Source organism: Panthera tigris, chromosome D2 (assembly GCF_018350195.1).
Source record: "Panthera tigris isolate Pti1 chromosome D2, P.tigris_Pti1_mat1.1, whole genome shotgun sequence".
Lineage (NCBI taxonomy): Eukaryota > Metazoa > Chordata > Mammalia > Carnivora > Felidae > Panthera > Panthera tigris.
In genome coordinates, this window is record NC_056670.1 from 66,821,449 (window position 1) to 66,837,643 (window position 16,195).

The window sequence follows — 16,195 nt, forward strand, 5'->3', positions numbered from 1 at the left end:
TAGTTTGATAGGACCTTCTCTCTAACAAGGTTAGTCACTGGGAATTGCCTCTTTCCCTGGATAAAACCCACTTTTAAATCTATTTTAAAACAGACCTCAAAGAGTATTTGAAAATAAAAGTACTTTGGTATCTCTCCATTCTCTTGCCCCCTCCCTCAGCAAGGAGACTCCAGTTTTCTTACAGGGCACCCTTGCTGCAGTGTCTAATCCTCATGCTAAATTAGGAAGGATTTATGTTTTCATAGTTTTTATTGAACTATCCATGTGTTGTGAAAACTTAAGTAAATGCTAACCAGGGGGCTAAATTTTTTTCTCATTTTCTGTCAAGGCTAGTTCCATAAATTTTACAATGTCAGGCTTTTTCTGTTGGTTGCTAGTCTGGTGTTCATCAGAATATTCAGAGCAGCAGCCTTAACTTTCCCCAGCCTTCTTAACCTGCTTTGACTAAAGGTGCAGTATATGCCTTTCATGAATCCTATGTCAGCTCTTCCACAACTTGGAGACTTGAAAAATACCATTTTATGTTACGGGCAAATTTTTTTCTCAGTGCATAAGGATTTTCAAATCAAACCAAGGGTTTTTTTTGTTTTTTTTTGTTTTTTTGTTTTTTTTTCCTTCTGTCTCTTGTCCTCTTTCTTCCTCCAGTGTCTTGCAGCCCATGATTTGGCAACCCCTTACAGGAGGCTCCTGAGCCACCAGTCACATGAGAATGAAGGCAAGAAAAGAAAGGACCAGATGGCATCAAAAGATATGCCTTTCTAGGTCGTTGGTGGTTAAGCTTGCAATCTGGTTACCAGCAGGGAGACCATGGGGGAAAGGGTGAGAACAGCACAGCACCACTGTAAGGGAAGAAGAATTTTGCCGTACGGTTTGTTTCAATAATTTGCTGGAGAAAAAAAATTTATACATGAAGGTGAATGAATTTTCTGATTTAACTTTCCAGTTTACAGTCACAGGGTATCACATTGCTCTTGGAAGGATGAATTTACCTAAAACTGGCATAACAAGCATGTGGAAGACTGTGTGCAGTATTTGGATGGCAGCTTTGAAAAGTGTGGCTCCCACTTGGTCAGTTGCTGTCCTTCAACTGCCATTAACCTTTTGTTACTTTATTCTCTATAAATTCCTGACTCACAAGTATAAAAACTGAAGGAAATGACATTTGGCTCTCACAGATAGACCTTTCCCCACGGGAGAGCAGAGGACATCATTTACCACTCCTTCATACTCATATCTGTTTTGGAGATTGTATTTACAAGACATGGAAAATGGCATCACTGGCCTTTGTGAGACATGATAACTCAGAGTATCTTTTCTTAAGCTGTAACTTGGAGCACATTTATAATTATTTGAAGAAATGTTCGATAGTGGTTAATAAAAAGTATTTTAGAGGGCAGTCTGACCTCCCTGTTCATCAGCCATCTTACACATTGACTCCCTAGGCCTGGGCAAATTCTGATTTGATAGTGCTATTGCAGCAGACCAGACTGCTGAACTTGGCTGATATTTCCTTACAAAATTCCAACTTAGTTGTTTTCCCTGAAAGAAAAAAGTTAAGATATTTTTAATTTTAGGTTCAAACTTGATTTCAATATATGAACTTGAGTCCTGTACTCTTTTAATTACCTTGAGAAGTGTTGCTTTCTCATAGATGAATTCAATATCTCTCAAGTCCAAAGTCAAATTTCAGCTTCTCTTGTAAGTCTTCTTTCTCCAATTACAATCTCTCCTTTTATTCAGATTCTGTTGCCCTTGATTTCTGTATGACTCATTTCATTATGAACCAAATGAACAAAACAATACGTTTCATTCTGTAGTTTAGATTATAAACTCTTAAAGTTTCTGTTTCTACTTCTGCCATTCAAGCAAGTGTGTGGAATATTGCTGAATAAACAAAAGGTAGTAAAAAAAATCCCTCGATAATAAGAAGAAAGAAAAAACATAGATATTTTAATATTATGTTAGTTGATTTCTGCCTAGATTTTAATGTGACTGTAGATTTCACGAAACAGTAAACTGACCCACCCATTTTTTCCTTGACGTAAAAGTAAGGAATCATTCTGAAGTTCCTTAAACTCTGTAAAAGATACTTCCTATGTAGTTCTGGGGTTAAGTAATTTAAACAAAATTGACAAGTTATTCTTGTCATTTATGTTAACTTTACTAGTTGCTCTGTTAACTTTTTTAGATGACTGAATTCAGAGCCCCCCTTGACAGCCTCTAATTAGCTAGACAACCACCCGTCTTTCTCTCTACCCTCCAGTAATATCATGAGTACAGTTGTTAAGCATATGCTGTAATAATCCTAATGAAGAGGTTAAAGGATTTTTTAGTATGGATTTTTTTGGTGGTTTTTGTTTTTGTTTTTTGCTTGCTTTGGTTTTTTGATGTTTTAGTCTACTCAGCAAGAGCACTTTGTGATCATGTGAATCCTCCCTTAAGAGGTTTCCTAGTTAAAAATGAGAATTTTGCTAAAGGTTCTGTGATTTGGGGTAGCACAGCAGGGGAGCGGAGTGACTTTAAAATTGTTAAATTTGAAATTGAAGTTGGAGCACCTGGGTGGCTCAGTCCGTTAAGCAACCAGGTCATGATCTTGCAGGTCGTGGGTTTGAGCCCTTTATCAGGCTTTATGCTAATAGCTTGGAGCCTGTAGCCTCCTTCAGATTTTTTCTCCCTGTCTCTCTACTCCTCCTCCCTCTTCACACTCTATTTCTCAAAAATAAATAATCATTAAAAAATTTTTTAAAAATTGTTAAATCTCTTTAAGGGGAATCCATTGATATACTTTTAATTTAGGGAAATTTTTAAAATTCCTTTACGTCAGGTATGACAGATTTCATCTTGGAGCCAACTATTAGATTTGAGTTAATGGGCTCAGTAAAGAGATTTGGAATGGAAATACTAATGGACCTCTAACTATAGCCGGGGTAGTGGGTACTGTAAGAATCTTGACAGTTCATCACCAAACCTCTGATCTCATTCCCCTGAATCATCTTGCTTATCTGTGACATAATTGGTTGCTTATTGCCTTCTCCTACCCCTCTTTCAAATTGCTAGCATTTGAGAATTTCACTTGTCATTATATCTTGTGTATTAAGACAGAAGCATAGTTTGGTGGGTGAACTAGTAAAACCATTTTGGCCCTCCTTGAGAAGATGATGTGTTTTGTTCCTGGTGCAACTGAGACAGTTGCTATACATATTCAGTTATAGCTCTTTAAGGAATAAGGATGAACTGTAAATACATACTTGGATTTTCTTTTCAGATATACTTTTAATTGCTGAATTATATTATGCCTATGAAGCACAGAACCAGAGATTGTTTTAGGGTACAATTATGTACCTAGAACCCTCATCATGGGTCATCATGATCATAGTATCTTAAGGATATGGGGAAGGTAAATCTGTGAGACTCTGTGCTAGCATTTTCAGGAGAAAATTTTCCTAACTTGCCCAAAGGATGGGTGGATTAAATAAATGGAATGACTTTTAGTAAAGAATTTTGTCACCTAGCTTTTTGTCATGTGTAGAAAATTCGAGGTGGGGTAATGAGAGAGAGAGGAGAGGGAGAAAGAAATAAAAATTAAAAACTAATGAGCTGGTACATTTAGATATTAGGAAGTAGGTTGTTGTTTCAGTGGCTGAAACAACCTGTCCCTGTGGGGACAGGTATGTGTGTGGGTGTGTGCAAAAGATGGGAGGGAGGAAATGGAAATTTGTGAGCCTTTTCTACCCCCTGGGGGTACTCCAGCTGAAGACCACTAGGTCTCTAGCCTGTGGTTCTAGGCATTCGAAATGAAATACAATTAATTGCCCTGTATGCTTTCCTACTTACACATTAATACAGCTGGAGACAGTTGGGGAGGGTTAAAAATTAAATCATCTCTGACAGATTACCATTGGGGATAATAATCTGAAGTGACCATGTCTACAGAGCACAACAGAAATGGCAGAGACTGAAAACCAGTAGTCATGCCTATACTTGCAGATACTAAGAAACTGAAGAATAAGGGGTGTAACATGAGTATAGACTAAATAATGTGTGAATTATTATTTGTCTTAAAATAGATTTTAGGATGTTTCTAGTAGAATATTCAAGCTGTGCTGATTTGATTTTCTTTTTTTTTTTTTTTTTTTGGTCTTTCTTAGACGAGCTCATCTGCGCCTGTGTTTAGAACGCTTAAAAGTTCTGATTCCACTAGGACCAGACTGTACCAGGCACACAACACTTGGTTTGCTCAACAAAGCCAAAGCACACATCAAGGTGAGAATTTCTGCTTTCATATTTGTACATGTCTCGGCCCTTGTTTCATTATAAGCAGTGATTCCTATTCATAAACATCAGCTAGCCCCCTGTGCCCTCCTTAATCACTGACCTCAAGAGAAATCTTTCTGAAAACTTACCAACTAATCTGATGGGAGCAACATAAACTGATTAAACTAAACTGTTTTGACAGCATGGCCATTTGAGGAGCTGGAAATACTAGGAAAAAACAATTACTCTGCTGATCCCTAGAAGGAAGGCAGTTGTGCCCTCTGGTGGAGATGAGTTTATTTGGCTCCGTGTCTCAGTATTTTTCCATCAAACTACAGTGCAGAGCAAGTTTCTCTTTCATGGAGATAACTTTACAGACTTTGAGAATTCCATACTGTTCTTGTAATGTAGCATTCATTACACACACAAAAACTGAAAAAAGAAGTATTCTTGATGTTTAAAAGTATGTATTTATGTATGTTTTTATACATACACACACACATATATACTTGTATTTTCATATTTTCTCTGCCAAAGAAGAAATGTTTTAAGATATTAGGTAGAAATCAGTTTTATTGTTTGTACTGGACTGTGCACAAACTAAAATATCATTTTATCATTTTAGAAACTTGAAGAAGCTGAAAGGAAGAGCCAGCACCAGCTAGAGAACTTGGAACGAGAACAGAGATTTTTAAAGCGGCGACTGGAACAGCTGCAGGGTCCTCAGGAGATGGAACGAATACGAATGGACAGCATTGGATCAACTATTTCTTCAGATCGTTCTGATTCAGAGCGAGGTAGGCAGTGTACTTCTTCCCTAATGAAATACTAAGCATCCTTGTATCTAAATTTAGGCAGGATAAGTTGGAAAGCACTCTATTTTCTTCTATTTGCTTTCTTCTTTCTTCAGCTAATACTGTAATGTTCTAGATTTTTGTGCAATCACAACATTGTCTAGCAACCCCTATATGAACTATAGAACTTTTTTCCTTGATTATATACATAATGTATTAACTTTCCACTTTGAAACAATTTTAGACTGACATAAAAGTGTTTTCTATAGAAAATTGTAGAGTTCTCATATGCTCTTCCCCCAGGTTTCCCTAATGTTAACATCTTATGTAGCCATAATATAGTTATTATAACCAGAAAATTAATATTCATGTAATACTTTACTGTAGACCTTATTCAAATTTCATCAGTTTTCCCACTAATGTCCTTTGTCTGATCTAGGATCCTGTGCAGGATCCAACATTGCATTAGATAGTTCCTCAGTCTTTTGTAATCATAACACTTCTTTTTTTTTTTAATTTTTTTTTAAGTTTATTCATTTTTTTGAGAGAGCATGAGTGGGGGAGGAACAGAGAGAAAGAGACACAGGATCTGAAGCAGGCTCCAGGCTCTAAGCTGTCAGCACAGAGCCTGACTCAGGGCTTGAACCATGAACCACAAGATCATGACCTGAGCCAAATTCAGCCACTTAACTGACTGAACCATTCAGGCGCCCCCCAACCATGACACTTCTGAAGAGTATTGGTCAGTTATTTTAGACAGGGTCTCTCTAGTGTCTTATGTTCTCCCATTATTAAATTGAGGTTATACATTTGGGGGGAAGAAATATCACAGAAGTGATGTGCCCTTCTCAATTCATTCTATCAGGAAGATATGTGATGTTGATATGTTTTGTTACTGGTGATATAAATTTTTATGTCTGTATTTTAAAGCACCACACCCTTCATTTCTCTCTTCCCATCTGTCCCATAACATTTGTCTTTGGCAGAATGAAAGAACAAGAATTAATCAAAAATTTGTTTGAATTTTACTGATCTCTTTATAACTCCCACCTCATCAGGCCTATAGCACATTAAAAGATCCCAGAGGTGAACTTCACCCTCATGATTTTAAGCTTTACATTTGGGAAAACAGCTCATGAGGATTCTAAAACAAAAAAGGAAATGTTTGTAAAATACCTTTTGACTTTTTATTATGGAAATTTTCAAACATACACAAAAGTAAAATCGAATATTGTCATGTACCCATCATCCAATTTGAACAGCTATCAATATTCTGCCATTCTTGTTTCATCTGTTATCCCCTCATCCTCACCATTTTTTCTGGAATATTTTAAATCAAATCCCAGATAACATTAATAATTTTGTCCCTAAATAGTTCAGTATGTATCTTTAATAAATGGCACTTAAAAAAATCATAATGCTATTATAGCCCACAAAATCAGTGAAATCAGATAATCTTATTTAATGTCTGATAATCCAGTTTCTGATAGATTTTCTCAAAGATAGCATTTTACCTTTCATTAGAGCCCAAAATCCATATTGCATTTGTTTTTGCCTTTTAAGATACTTTTAATCTATAATAGTTTTCCCTTCCCCATTTCTTTGTTGTAGAAACTGAGTCATTTTTCTTATAGAATTCCCACATTTTAGATTTGGCTGATGGAATCCTCATGATGTCATTTAACATGTTCTTCTGTCCTTATTTCCTGTAAACTGGTTGGTGGATCTAGTGACTTGATTAAATTCAGGTTCTTTTTTGAGGCAAGAATACTTCATAGGTGATACTGATACATTTATGCAAATGCTCAACCTTTCACTTAATAGTTTTAGTAATCATTAGTGATTGCCCCAATTTGTTATTTTTTTAGATATTACAAATAGTACTTCCTAATTCTACCATTCTTCTTGCATTTATTAAATTTTTTTATAAAGAAGAAATTTTGGGGGGTGCCTGAGTGGCTCGGTTTGTTAAGTGTCTGACTTCGGCTCAGGTCATGATCTTGAGGTTCATGAGTTTGAGCCCCATGTTGGGCCCTCTGCTGTCAGCACAGAGCCTCCTTCAAATCCTCTGTTTCCCTCTCTGTCTGCCCCTCCTCACCCTCTTTCTCGCTCTCAAAATAAATAAAAACATTGAAGAAACAAAAGAACGTTTCTTCATCAACTTTTTTGGCTACCCTGAAATAAAGTCCATATAGGGAAAATGGGATAGATTCTTTTTTTAAACTTAGGTGTTTTTGGTTTTTTAGTCAATTTTGTGAATAATGAATCATCAGTGTCTTAGCAACCTCCAGAGGTAACAGGGTTTTTTGTTTTGCCTTTTGTTTTTTATTATCTTATGAATTCCTCATAGGTTTTCATGTATTGAATATGTTCTAATCCATGAAGTCATTCTTTTTGTCCTTTTTTAATTTTTTTATTTTAGAAAGAGCATGAGCAGGGGGTGAGGGGCAGAGAGAGTGAGAGACTCTTAAGCAGACTCCACACTCAGTGCAGAGTCCAACACGGGGCTCAATTCCACAACCCCAGGATCATAACCTGAGCCAAAATCAAGAGTCAGACGCTCAACCAGCTGAGCCACCCAGGCGAACCTTTATTCTTTTTAATAATCAAATTTCCCACATTCCATAGAAGCATTTCAAATTGATTTTTGATCCCTTTTAACACAACCCTGGGAGTCCTGGGTTTATTGTTTTTGTTGTTGTTTTGCTGTGTAAGTTTATTTTTACATGGCACTCAGTTTCAGAGAACAAAAGTTTACCAGAGACAACAGCAAGAACCTCAAGGACATGCCACATTTATGAATGACACTGAGGTGTAGCAGAAATAACCCTGAATTAGGAGGCAGACCTTGATGCTAGTCTTTTTTTCTACTGGTTACTAGCTGTGTGACTTTGTCAGGTGTTCAGCTTTAGCTGCCCTTCCTGATGTTCACTCCTCTTTGTACCCATCCCACCTCCAAATTTGACTAATGGTATATCTTCATTATAGTGTTCATTTTTTTTAGTAGTGCTAGTGTAGTACCTCTCTTCCCTATTCTTATCTGGAAGCCCTGTTTCCCAGTATTACAGGGGACTTTTAGTAATATCTCTAGTCCATTTGACTAGAGCAGTCTCTCATTTTACTTTGTTATGATTGAGTGCAGCATGCTCTGTTGGATAGGGTGTCTTGATTTTATTTTCCAGTTGTAGGTTGGATGAGTATTCTGTGATACCGGGAAACACTAAATAGCCTGTGAAGCATTGTGGATGTAAAACAAATAGTTATGAATTCATAGGATTGTTTGGACAGCTTATTTGGATAGATGCCTGCATTTTAGAAACAGATTTCTAAAACTTTTTGAAGCAACAAGTCCTTTTGAAAATTATACTCTTTGAAATAACTTACTCTGTCTTCTTGGGCTCAGCAAGAATCCACTTTTCCTAAAGCAATTGTGATCAGTGTGAACCCTTAGAATCAGTGCCAAATCTAAAACATTAGGCTTTGAGTTTAAAAGAATTGAATAATCCTGAGTTCATTCTAGCTGTTATGGGAGAGAACAATTTTTCAAGTGCTTTTTTTTTTTTTAAATGTATGTTGCATTTTATGTATTATTGGTGATAGCTGGTCATATATGTATTTAGGGATTTTTTTTTAAATCATGTTTGATATTTGAAGTAAACTTAAATATCACCATTGAAATATCTTTACTATAATCTTTACTGTAGATCTCCCTATAATCCAGAGACCTTTCAGGCTCATACCCTCATTTCAAGCTATGTTTGATGCAAGAAAATTAAATTGAATTGAAGGCAAATCCCTCAGAGTTCACTTTGTAATGACTGGCTTAGTTTGGCTATTGAATACACAGAGGTCTTTATGATGAATTCTAGAAGTCTGTAGATCTGTCTGTAGAATGATATTACCAAAGGCAAGAATTAATGGATAAATTTTCTCGTTCACCTATACTAAGTTTATGCTTTTTTTCCTCTTTAAGGCAACTCTGATTAATAAACAGCACTGAGAATTAGTTTCTAGTTTAATGCAAAACAGATGTTGTTAAACCAGTTGGGGTTGGGATCTTTTAATATTAAGCACTAATTCCCAAATAGGCCAAGTGCTTTTGGTGGGAGGTCCAGACGGACTGGCGTCAAAGGCTTTAGAAAACTTGCTGCCTAAATTGAGACCACCGCTGGATACCAGACATTCCCCTTTGCAAAAATATATCCGTGTCTCTTCACCTTTCATTACTTCTGTCCTCCAGGGTTCACCGATAATAAGCTCGTATAACAATTATTTAAGAAAAATTATTTCATACTACCCAAAGTAATCACTTTTCTTATGCCCTTTCCTCATTAATTTTTGAAAGTGCATGTATACTAGATTACTGATGCTCTTCCTTTTTTCTCTTTGGCAGAGGAGATTGAAGTGGATGTTGAAAGCACAGAGTTCTCCCATGGAGAAGTGGACAATATCAGTACCACCAGCATCAGTGACATTGATGACCACAGCAGCCTGCAGAGTATTGGGAGTGACGAGGGTTACTCCAGTGCCAGTGTCAAACTTTCATTCACTTCCTAGAACCCAGCATGACATAACAGTGCAGGGCAAAATATTCACTGGGCCAATTCAATCCAAACAATCTCTTAAATTGGGTTCATGATGCAGTCTCCTCTTTAAAACTAAACAAAACTATACTTGAACAAAAGGGTCAAAAGACCTCTATTTAAGCAAATACTTAGCAAAAAGTGGGGCAGAGCCTCCCCAGCAGAACAAATACTCATTCGTATTTGAAAATCACAGCTTCTAATGGCAGCAGAAAACTTCTGTGAAATTTTCTTGATTTAGTTTATTTGAAAGAGGACATTGGAGATTCTGTCCTCTATCTTCTCTAGTTTGCTCATACTACAATGAGTAGACACATTTAAGGATGGGGTTATGAACCCTTCCCGAGTTTTAATGGTCCTAAAAAACAAAATCAAACCTATAGTAATGAGAAGACAAGATAATCAGGCATTAATCTTGGATAGCTAAAGAGCTATTAAAACTCAGCCTGGGACAGCTTATCATGAAGCCTGTGGATGATCAATTCTTGAAAAAACAAACAAAAAAACAAAAAAAAAAAGCAAGCTCATTTCATGCTCTGCAAAAGGAGAGACTCCCATGAAGCCTTTTGAAAGGGATCATCATGCAGCTCAGCTTTCTGTTGGATTCCATGCTAAGCAAGCTAACCTTATCCTGCATTGTTAGCAGTAGGGCACCCAACCGCCAGCTCAACAGTCAGCCGCCCTTAGGCCCTTGGGCAGCGTGGGGGCAGTCTGTATGACAGCCTCTACCACACAGGGCCTATAATTCGGATTGAGGGGCCAGAAGGAAAAAGCTCTCCATGCCTCTGTGTCTGCGTAGGCCAGAAGAGTTGTGCAACGCAGATTAGCAGGTCAAGGTCTGAGCCACGGCAGCATTTTTATTTCAGATTTTGATAACTGTTTGTATGTGTTGAAAACCAAAATGACATCTTTTTAAAGCTTGTCCATAAAAAACATAGATGTCTTTTATAGTGGAAAAACACATGGGAAAAAATCATCTATTTTGATGCAGCATTTGATAATGATAAAACACCTCACACCTCACTCTTTATAGTGCACAAAACGAATGAGGTCTGGGCTAGGTAGAAAAAGGTCAATGCTGTTTTTGTTTTCTTTTAGAATCATTACCTTTACCAGCTTTTAACCATCTGATATCTATAGTAGACACATTATAATACTTAACATAGTTAAGTTTGGCACTTGTCTCATTTTATTGTAAAGGTTTGCTTCCATTTTCTTACAGGCAGTCTCTCTCCTTCCTCACAGTCCCACTGTGCAGGTGCTATTGTTGCTCTTCTCAATATTTTCAGAAATGTTTTCTTTTAAGTGAAATTTCTTTTCTAACCTGCACTTTGATGTCATGTGTTCCCTTTGTCTTTCAAAATCCAAGGTTCCCCCTGGCCCTCTCCTTTACCCCAGGAAGCCTTCTTGGACACCTTATCCCTGGTTCTTTGGACTTTGTATACTTTAATTTAACTACCCTTAATTACTTAAAAAAAAAAAAGCTTTATGATTTTCATAACTTATTGCTGATTTTAATGGGTTGTTAATTTCAGTCCTGTAGTTTTATTTTGTTTAGATAGGGCTGGGCAAGGAAAAAGAAAATAAAGACAACCATATTTAGCAGTGCAGTTGAGTTGTGTGTGTAATGTTAGACTATCCTTTGTAAGTAGCACTTTAACAGCTTTCACTGCTTCTCTGTATGAAGTGTACCATCTTGGCCATACACAAGGCCTCAGCATATACTTACTTGTTTTTTTGTGCTTTTCCTGTGCCTCCCAAAATATTTTATCCTTGATTGTGCTATGTTTGAGTGGAAGAAATTCTTTGAAGTAGATGTGTGAAAAACTGCATGCCTTTAGAAGCCCATTATTAGAACTTGCTAATAACTTCAGGTGCTGGGGACTTAATGAAAAACATGGCAAATTCATTTCTCTGGCCCAGGTAAATTACTTCTGGTTTTACTTATAATTACTCCTGGCTGGGTCAAAATGTTGCTCTATATATTTGCTTTCTTTTGACTTTCCCAAGGGAGACAGTTTAAAGACTCTGCTAACTACCATGGAAAGAAAATGGAAGCCAGTGATTCAGCTTCCATTTTGTTACTCCCATGGCATTCACTTACATCACTTGCCTAGGGCTGGAATTTCGGTCTTCATTCAGGAGAACTCGAGGTGCTGCCATTTTGTTGTATATGTACAAGTTGGTGGGCTGGGAAGCCTTTGTCACGAATCTATAATACCTATTTCAACTGCCCCCTAAATTACTCCTTCCCCGGGTTTGTTTTCCTTGCGGGAGGGGAATGGATTGTATGATGAGTGAAAAGTATTAATTTTTTAAAAGACAAATCGACTTTGAAGATATAAAAGTTAATTGCAAGAAATAAAAATTGTGAATGAAGAAGACCCGAGTGCTTTTTGTACACCCTTCTCTATGAAGGAAAAAAATATGAATGAGCATCCACACCTTGAAAAGCAACTATCTCCTAAGCTGATACTACTTCAGTAGTCCAGAATTAATGGCAATTTGAATCATTGCCATTTCCTGTTCTGTAATTTAAACAGGTGCCTTCTTGACTGATGTGATAATTCCATGTAACCTAACTGCAGATGGTTTAATGTACCTGATAATCTTAACTGCTTCAGGTAGGACACAAAGCCATTTGTTATTATCTGTTCTTAATAACTTTTTAGAGGAATCACTTTGTACTGTCATTTAAATTGAAAATAAGTCTGGAAGTTATTTAGTCCCCACCCACTAACCTGAGTTAAAGTACCCTTTGTGTAAAATGCCTAAGTAATATATTAATAGAGATAAAGTCCTGTTTCAGTGCATATTTGTTACCAAAGAAGATTCTGATGAAGTCAAACTGTAGTTTCTGATTAGAATAGGTATGAGAATTTTGGTAGAAATGCCTTTTCCAGTCCCCATGACAGTGATAGCTTTTAGCATTATGAAGGGATTTCAAAAGGCAGGATTATTGAGGCAAATCTTCTAACCTAAGGCCACACTACTTCCTGGGTCACTTCTCATGAGAAAATTGTTTAACCTCTTAGGTAAGTTTCTTTGGGAAGTTTGTTTTCTTCCACTTGAAGCAACTAGCTGCCTTTTCCCTTTCTTCTTTCATTATCCTTCCACCTCAAAAATTCCATACTTCCTACCAACAACAGCATAATGTGGGAAGAATAGAGTTTTTTGGGTCACATTTAAATCTCAGTTCTAATATTTGCTAAGGACTCTGGGCAAGTTACTTAACTTCTTCATGGAGCCTGTTTCCTCCTGAAAAGTTGTAAATACTACCTCTATCTTGAAAGATTGTAAGACTCAGTCTAGGAATTTGTAGCACCAAAAGGAAAGTAAGAGGTATGTACTTCTCAGCTTTCTCTGATGAATGCAACCTTCTAATTTTTTCATCTTTAATCTTGAATTTTAGTTATTCTGACTCTGGGTCTTACAGAAAAAGACTATTTCTATTAAATAAAATGGTTCATTTTCACAAAATTCCATGACAGGCTATACTTTGTAAGAAGTCAATTTTGATGTCCTATAGAATTTTTTAAATAAAGACTTTATAAGATTGATGTATCAGCGGTTTTAGTGATTACCTGGTCTTTCTAAAAAAAAAGACTAACCTGAGCTTGAGTATGTTAAACACTAATAGTAACCATTGCATAATGCCCTAGTTAATATTTAGTGTTGGCCTTGCCAAGAAAAAAATCTTGGCTCATGTACTAGATCTAATAGGAAACTGGTTTTCTTGTGGAATACATCTGAGTCTTTTAAATAATAAGTGTAGCTCAAGATACATGTACTGGCTGACAACCTCACTTCTTGGTTCTGTTTTACCTTTCTATACAGTCATAAATTGTTAGGGGAAATGGCTTAGATGAAGCTCTTTTAAAGTATTGCCAACTAACTTCCTATAATTTTGAAATTTTTTCCATTTCCTCAAGCTCTTAACTCTTTGTTATGGAGGGAATGCTTCAAGTCTTTACTGGTAGGGCAATAACTGCCATATTTATCTTAGATTTTCACATCAGGGCATCAGACAGCATTGTAGAATGTAAAAGCCATAAAATATCTCTAAAATATATGTCAAAAATACAGATTTAAGAGGTCAGTTCCTTCTAAATTAGCACTATCACACTCTGAAAGCTATGTCAACTAAACCTGACAGTGCTTTTTTGGAAGGAAAAACTTGGCAAAAGAACCAAAGGGATATTTACTCCTTCCTGCATACTTCTGAGCAATGAATGAACAATTGGGCAATTACCATCTATTAAAGACTAGCCTAGCTGCAGGTCTCAGGCTTCAACTCTAGTTTTCCCAGGATATAGAATCAAGTGTTTCCTCCAAGCCTGAATTCTTTCTTTGGTTAGAAATGCATCGCATCTTGCTAAAGTCAGTTCAGGGCTTGAAAGGGGAAAAAATAAAAGCACATCCAGTTTCACCAAGAAAAGGAAATCATGAGCCAGCAAAATAATAAATACCACTTTGGGCCTAAGGTTGACACAGTAGCTCTTCAAACAAAAAGCAACCTTTTCTCCTAATGCGTGTTAACTACGGTTTCTTTAGCTGTGATCTTAAATAACTGGGAAAACAAATTACAATTGTAGTAATTGCAGTAGCTTGAGTCTGTACTGGTTTTGTAAAAATGAATTGGTGAAATGCTTGGTGTAAGTAAATTGTCAATTTTTATTTCCTAGGAACTAGAAGATTACTTTATCCAAAGTTCGGTATTTTTAGCTAGTTCAGCTGTCAACTACCAAAGGCCCAGTATTATTTTCAGATCTTCTTTACCCCCTCAAGTCCACAAAAGAACCACTTTTATATATACATAAGCTGAAAGGCAGAAAAGGCAATTGAAGAACCTCACAGAACTCTTAACACCTTCATCTTGTTTTCTTTTACTACTTTCTTTTGGCTAGTCCAAAACAAATTCTTAGAATGTCAATATTGGTCTCTGCCTCTTAAGGTATTTTTTTAAGAACATGACTGTACACACACAGTATTAGGGGATTCAATTACTTGGGTTTGTGTTTAAACTGTGGTATTACCTATTTCATTGTCTGCTATGCTCTTCCTCTCCACTATAGTAAAAATTCAGTTTAACTTGCAACTCAAAAATCCTAGATATAAAGCATGTTTACATTTACTGTTGAACAGGTAAATTACCATTTATAGTAACTGGTTGCTTCATAGTAAAATACAAATATTACGATTCAGCAGATATTTATTGAACTCTTTAAAGATTTTAACAAATATAAAAACTAGTTTTAAGATTTTTTCCCCCCTTCATCTTTCAGTTAATATCCAAGTTGAGGCAAAAAGCCAAACCAGAGCTTTAAAAATATTTTTTGGTTAAACTTGCAGAAGTGAGGTTTTTCACCTTTTGTAATTACAAACCTACAGACACATGATTTATAAAACTATGATTTTTGTTGGTTAACCTGACGGTTTTCCCTTATTTTTTTTAAAGTTCATTTATTTTGAGAGGGTGAGAGTGAGCACGCATGAGTGTGGGGGGTGGAGGTGGGGGAGGGGGGACAGATCTCAAGCCGGCTCTGTTCTGTCAGTGCAGATACCTTACAAGGGACCCAAACCCAGGAACCATGAGATCATGACCTGAGCCAAAACCAAGTCTGGACACTTAATAGACTGAGCCAGCCAGGCACCATCCCCCTTGCTATTTTAAAAGGCAGATTCACTCAGCATTAAAAAACTGCATTGTAATGGAAACACACCCTGTGCACATACACACATGCACACCCTTCATTGTGACAGCATTTAAAATAAGGAGTTATAATAAATGAACGCACTTCATTTTGGTTTGATGTCTAATCTTCATACTCTTCAGAAAATTGCCAGTTACTAATGTAACTTTTCCTTCATTTCAAAAATCAAACTTTACATTTAACGTACAACATGGTTATAGGCCAGGGATGCACACCAATCACCTGTGGTGTTTGTCTCGAAACAGATATACTTTGGCCTAAATAGCTCTGGAATAGGACCCAGATCCAGGAATTCCTCTAATTTTAAGCAAGCATTAGAGGTAACTATTATAAACTTGTAACCTCTTCCCATTACAGATATGCGCTAAAATATTCTAACACAAAAACTTCTATAGCATGTACTTAATACAGAACTTTGGTAATTTGATAGCACTTCAGTAATACATTTGTAACTCAAGGCTTCAAATTGTAAGTAATGGGCATTATAATCCATTATAATGTGAATTTTTTTTTTAATATTTATTATTTAGAGGGTGGGGAGGGGCAGAGAGGGAGAGATAATCCCAAGCAGACTTAAGCTGTGAGCGTGGAGCCTGACTGCAGAGGTTGAACCATGAGATCATGACCTAAGCTGAAATCAAGACTCGGATGCTTAACCAAGCCAACCAGGTGCCCCTGAATTGTCATTGTTAAGGTTAGGAAAAAAAGATCTTCACCATTACTGCTTGCACAGTAATAGCAAACACTTCTACAGTGTTTACCATATGTCAGGTATTCTAAGCACTTTACACATAACAACTCACTCATCCTTACAACCTAATGAAACACACTCTCATATTCTACAGCTGAG

At 36.6% G+C, this 16,195-nt stretch overlaps 1 protein-coding gene across 7 annotated transcripts in view; it reads left to right on the forward strand.

Moving 5' to 3' along the window:
- The window catches only part of MXI1 (MAX interactor 1, dimerization protein), a 111,029-nt gene that overhangs the window by 68,497 nt on the left and 26,337 nt on the right, over window positions 1–16,195 (forward strand). For all 7 annotated transcript variants that reach the window (XM_042960158.1, XM_042960161.1, XM_042960160.1 and 4 more), the window contains exons 4-6: window positions 4,149–4,263; window positions 4,880–5,051; window positions 9,442–12,255. In XM_042960158.1, coding sequence (XP_042816092.1) covers window positions 4,149–4,263; window positions 4,880–5,051; window positions 9,442–9,605 — 451 coding nt within the window. In that variant the 3' untranslated portion in view covers window positions 9,606–12,255. The remainder of the gene's footprint in view (window positions 1–4,148; window positions 4,264–4,879; window positions 5,052–9,441; window positions 12,256–16,195) is intronic.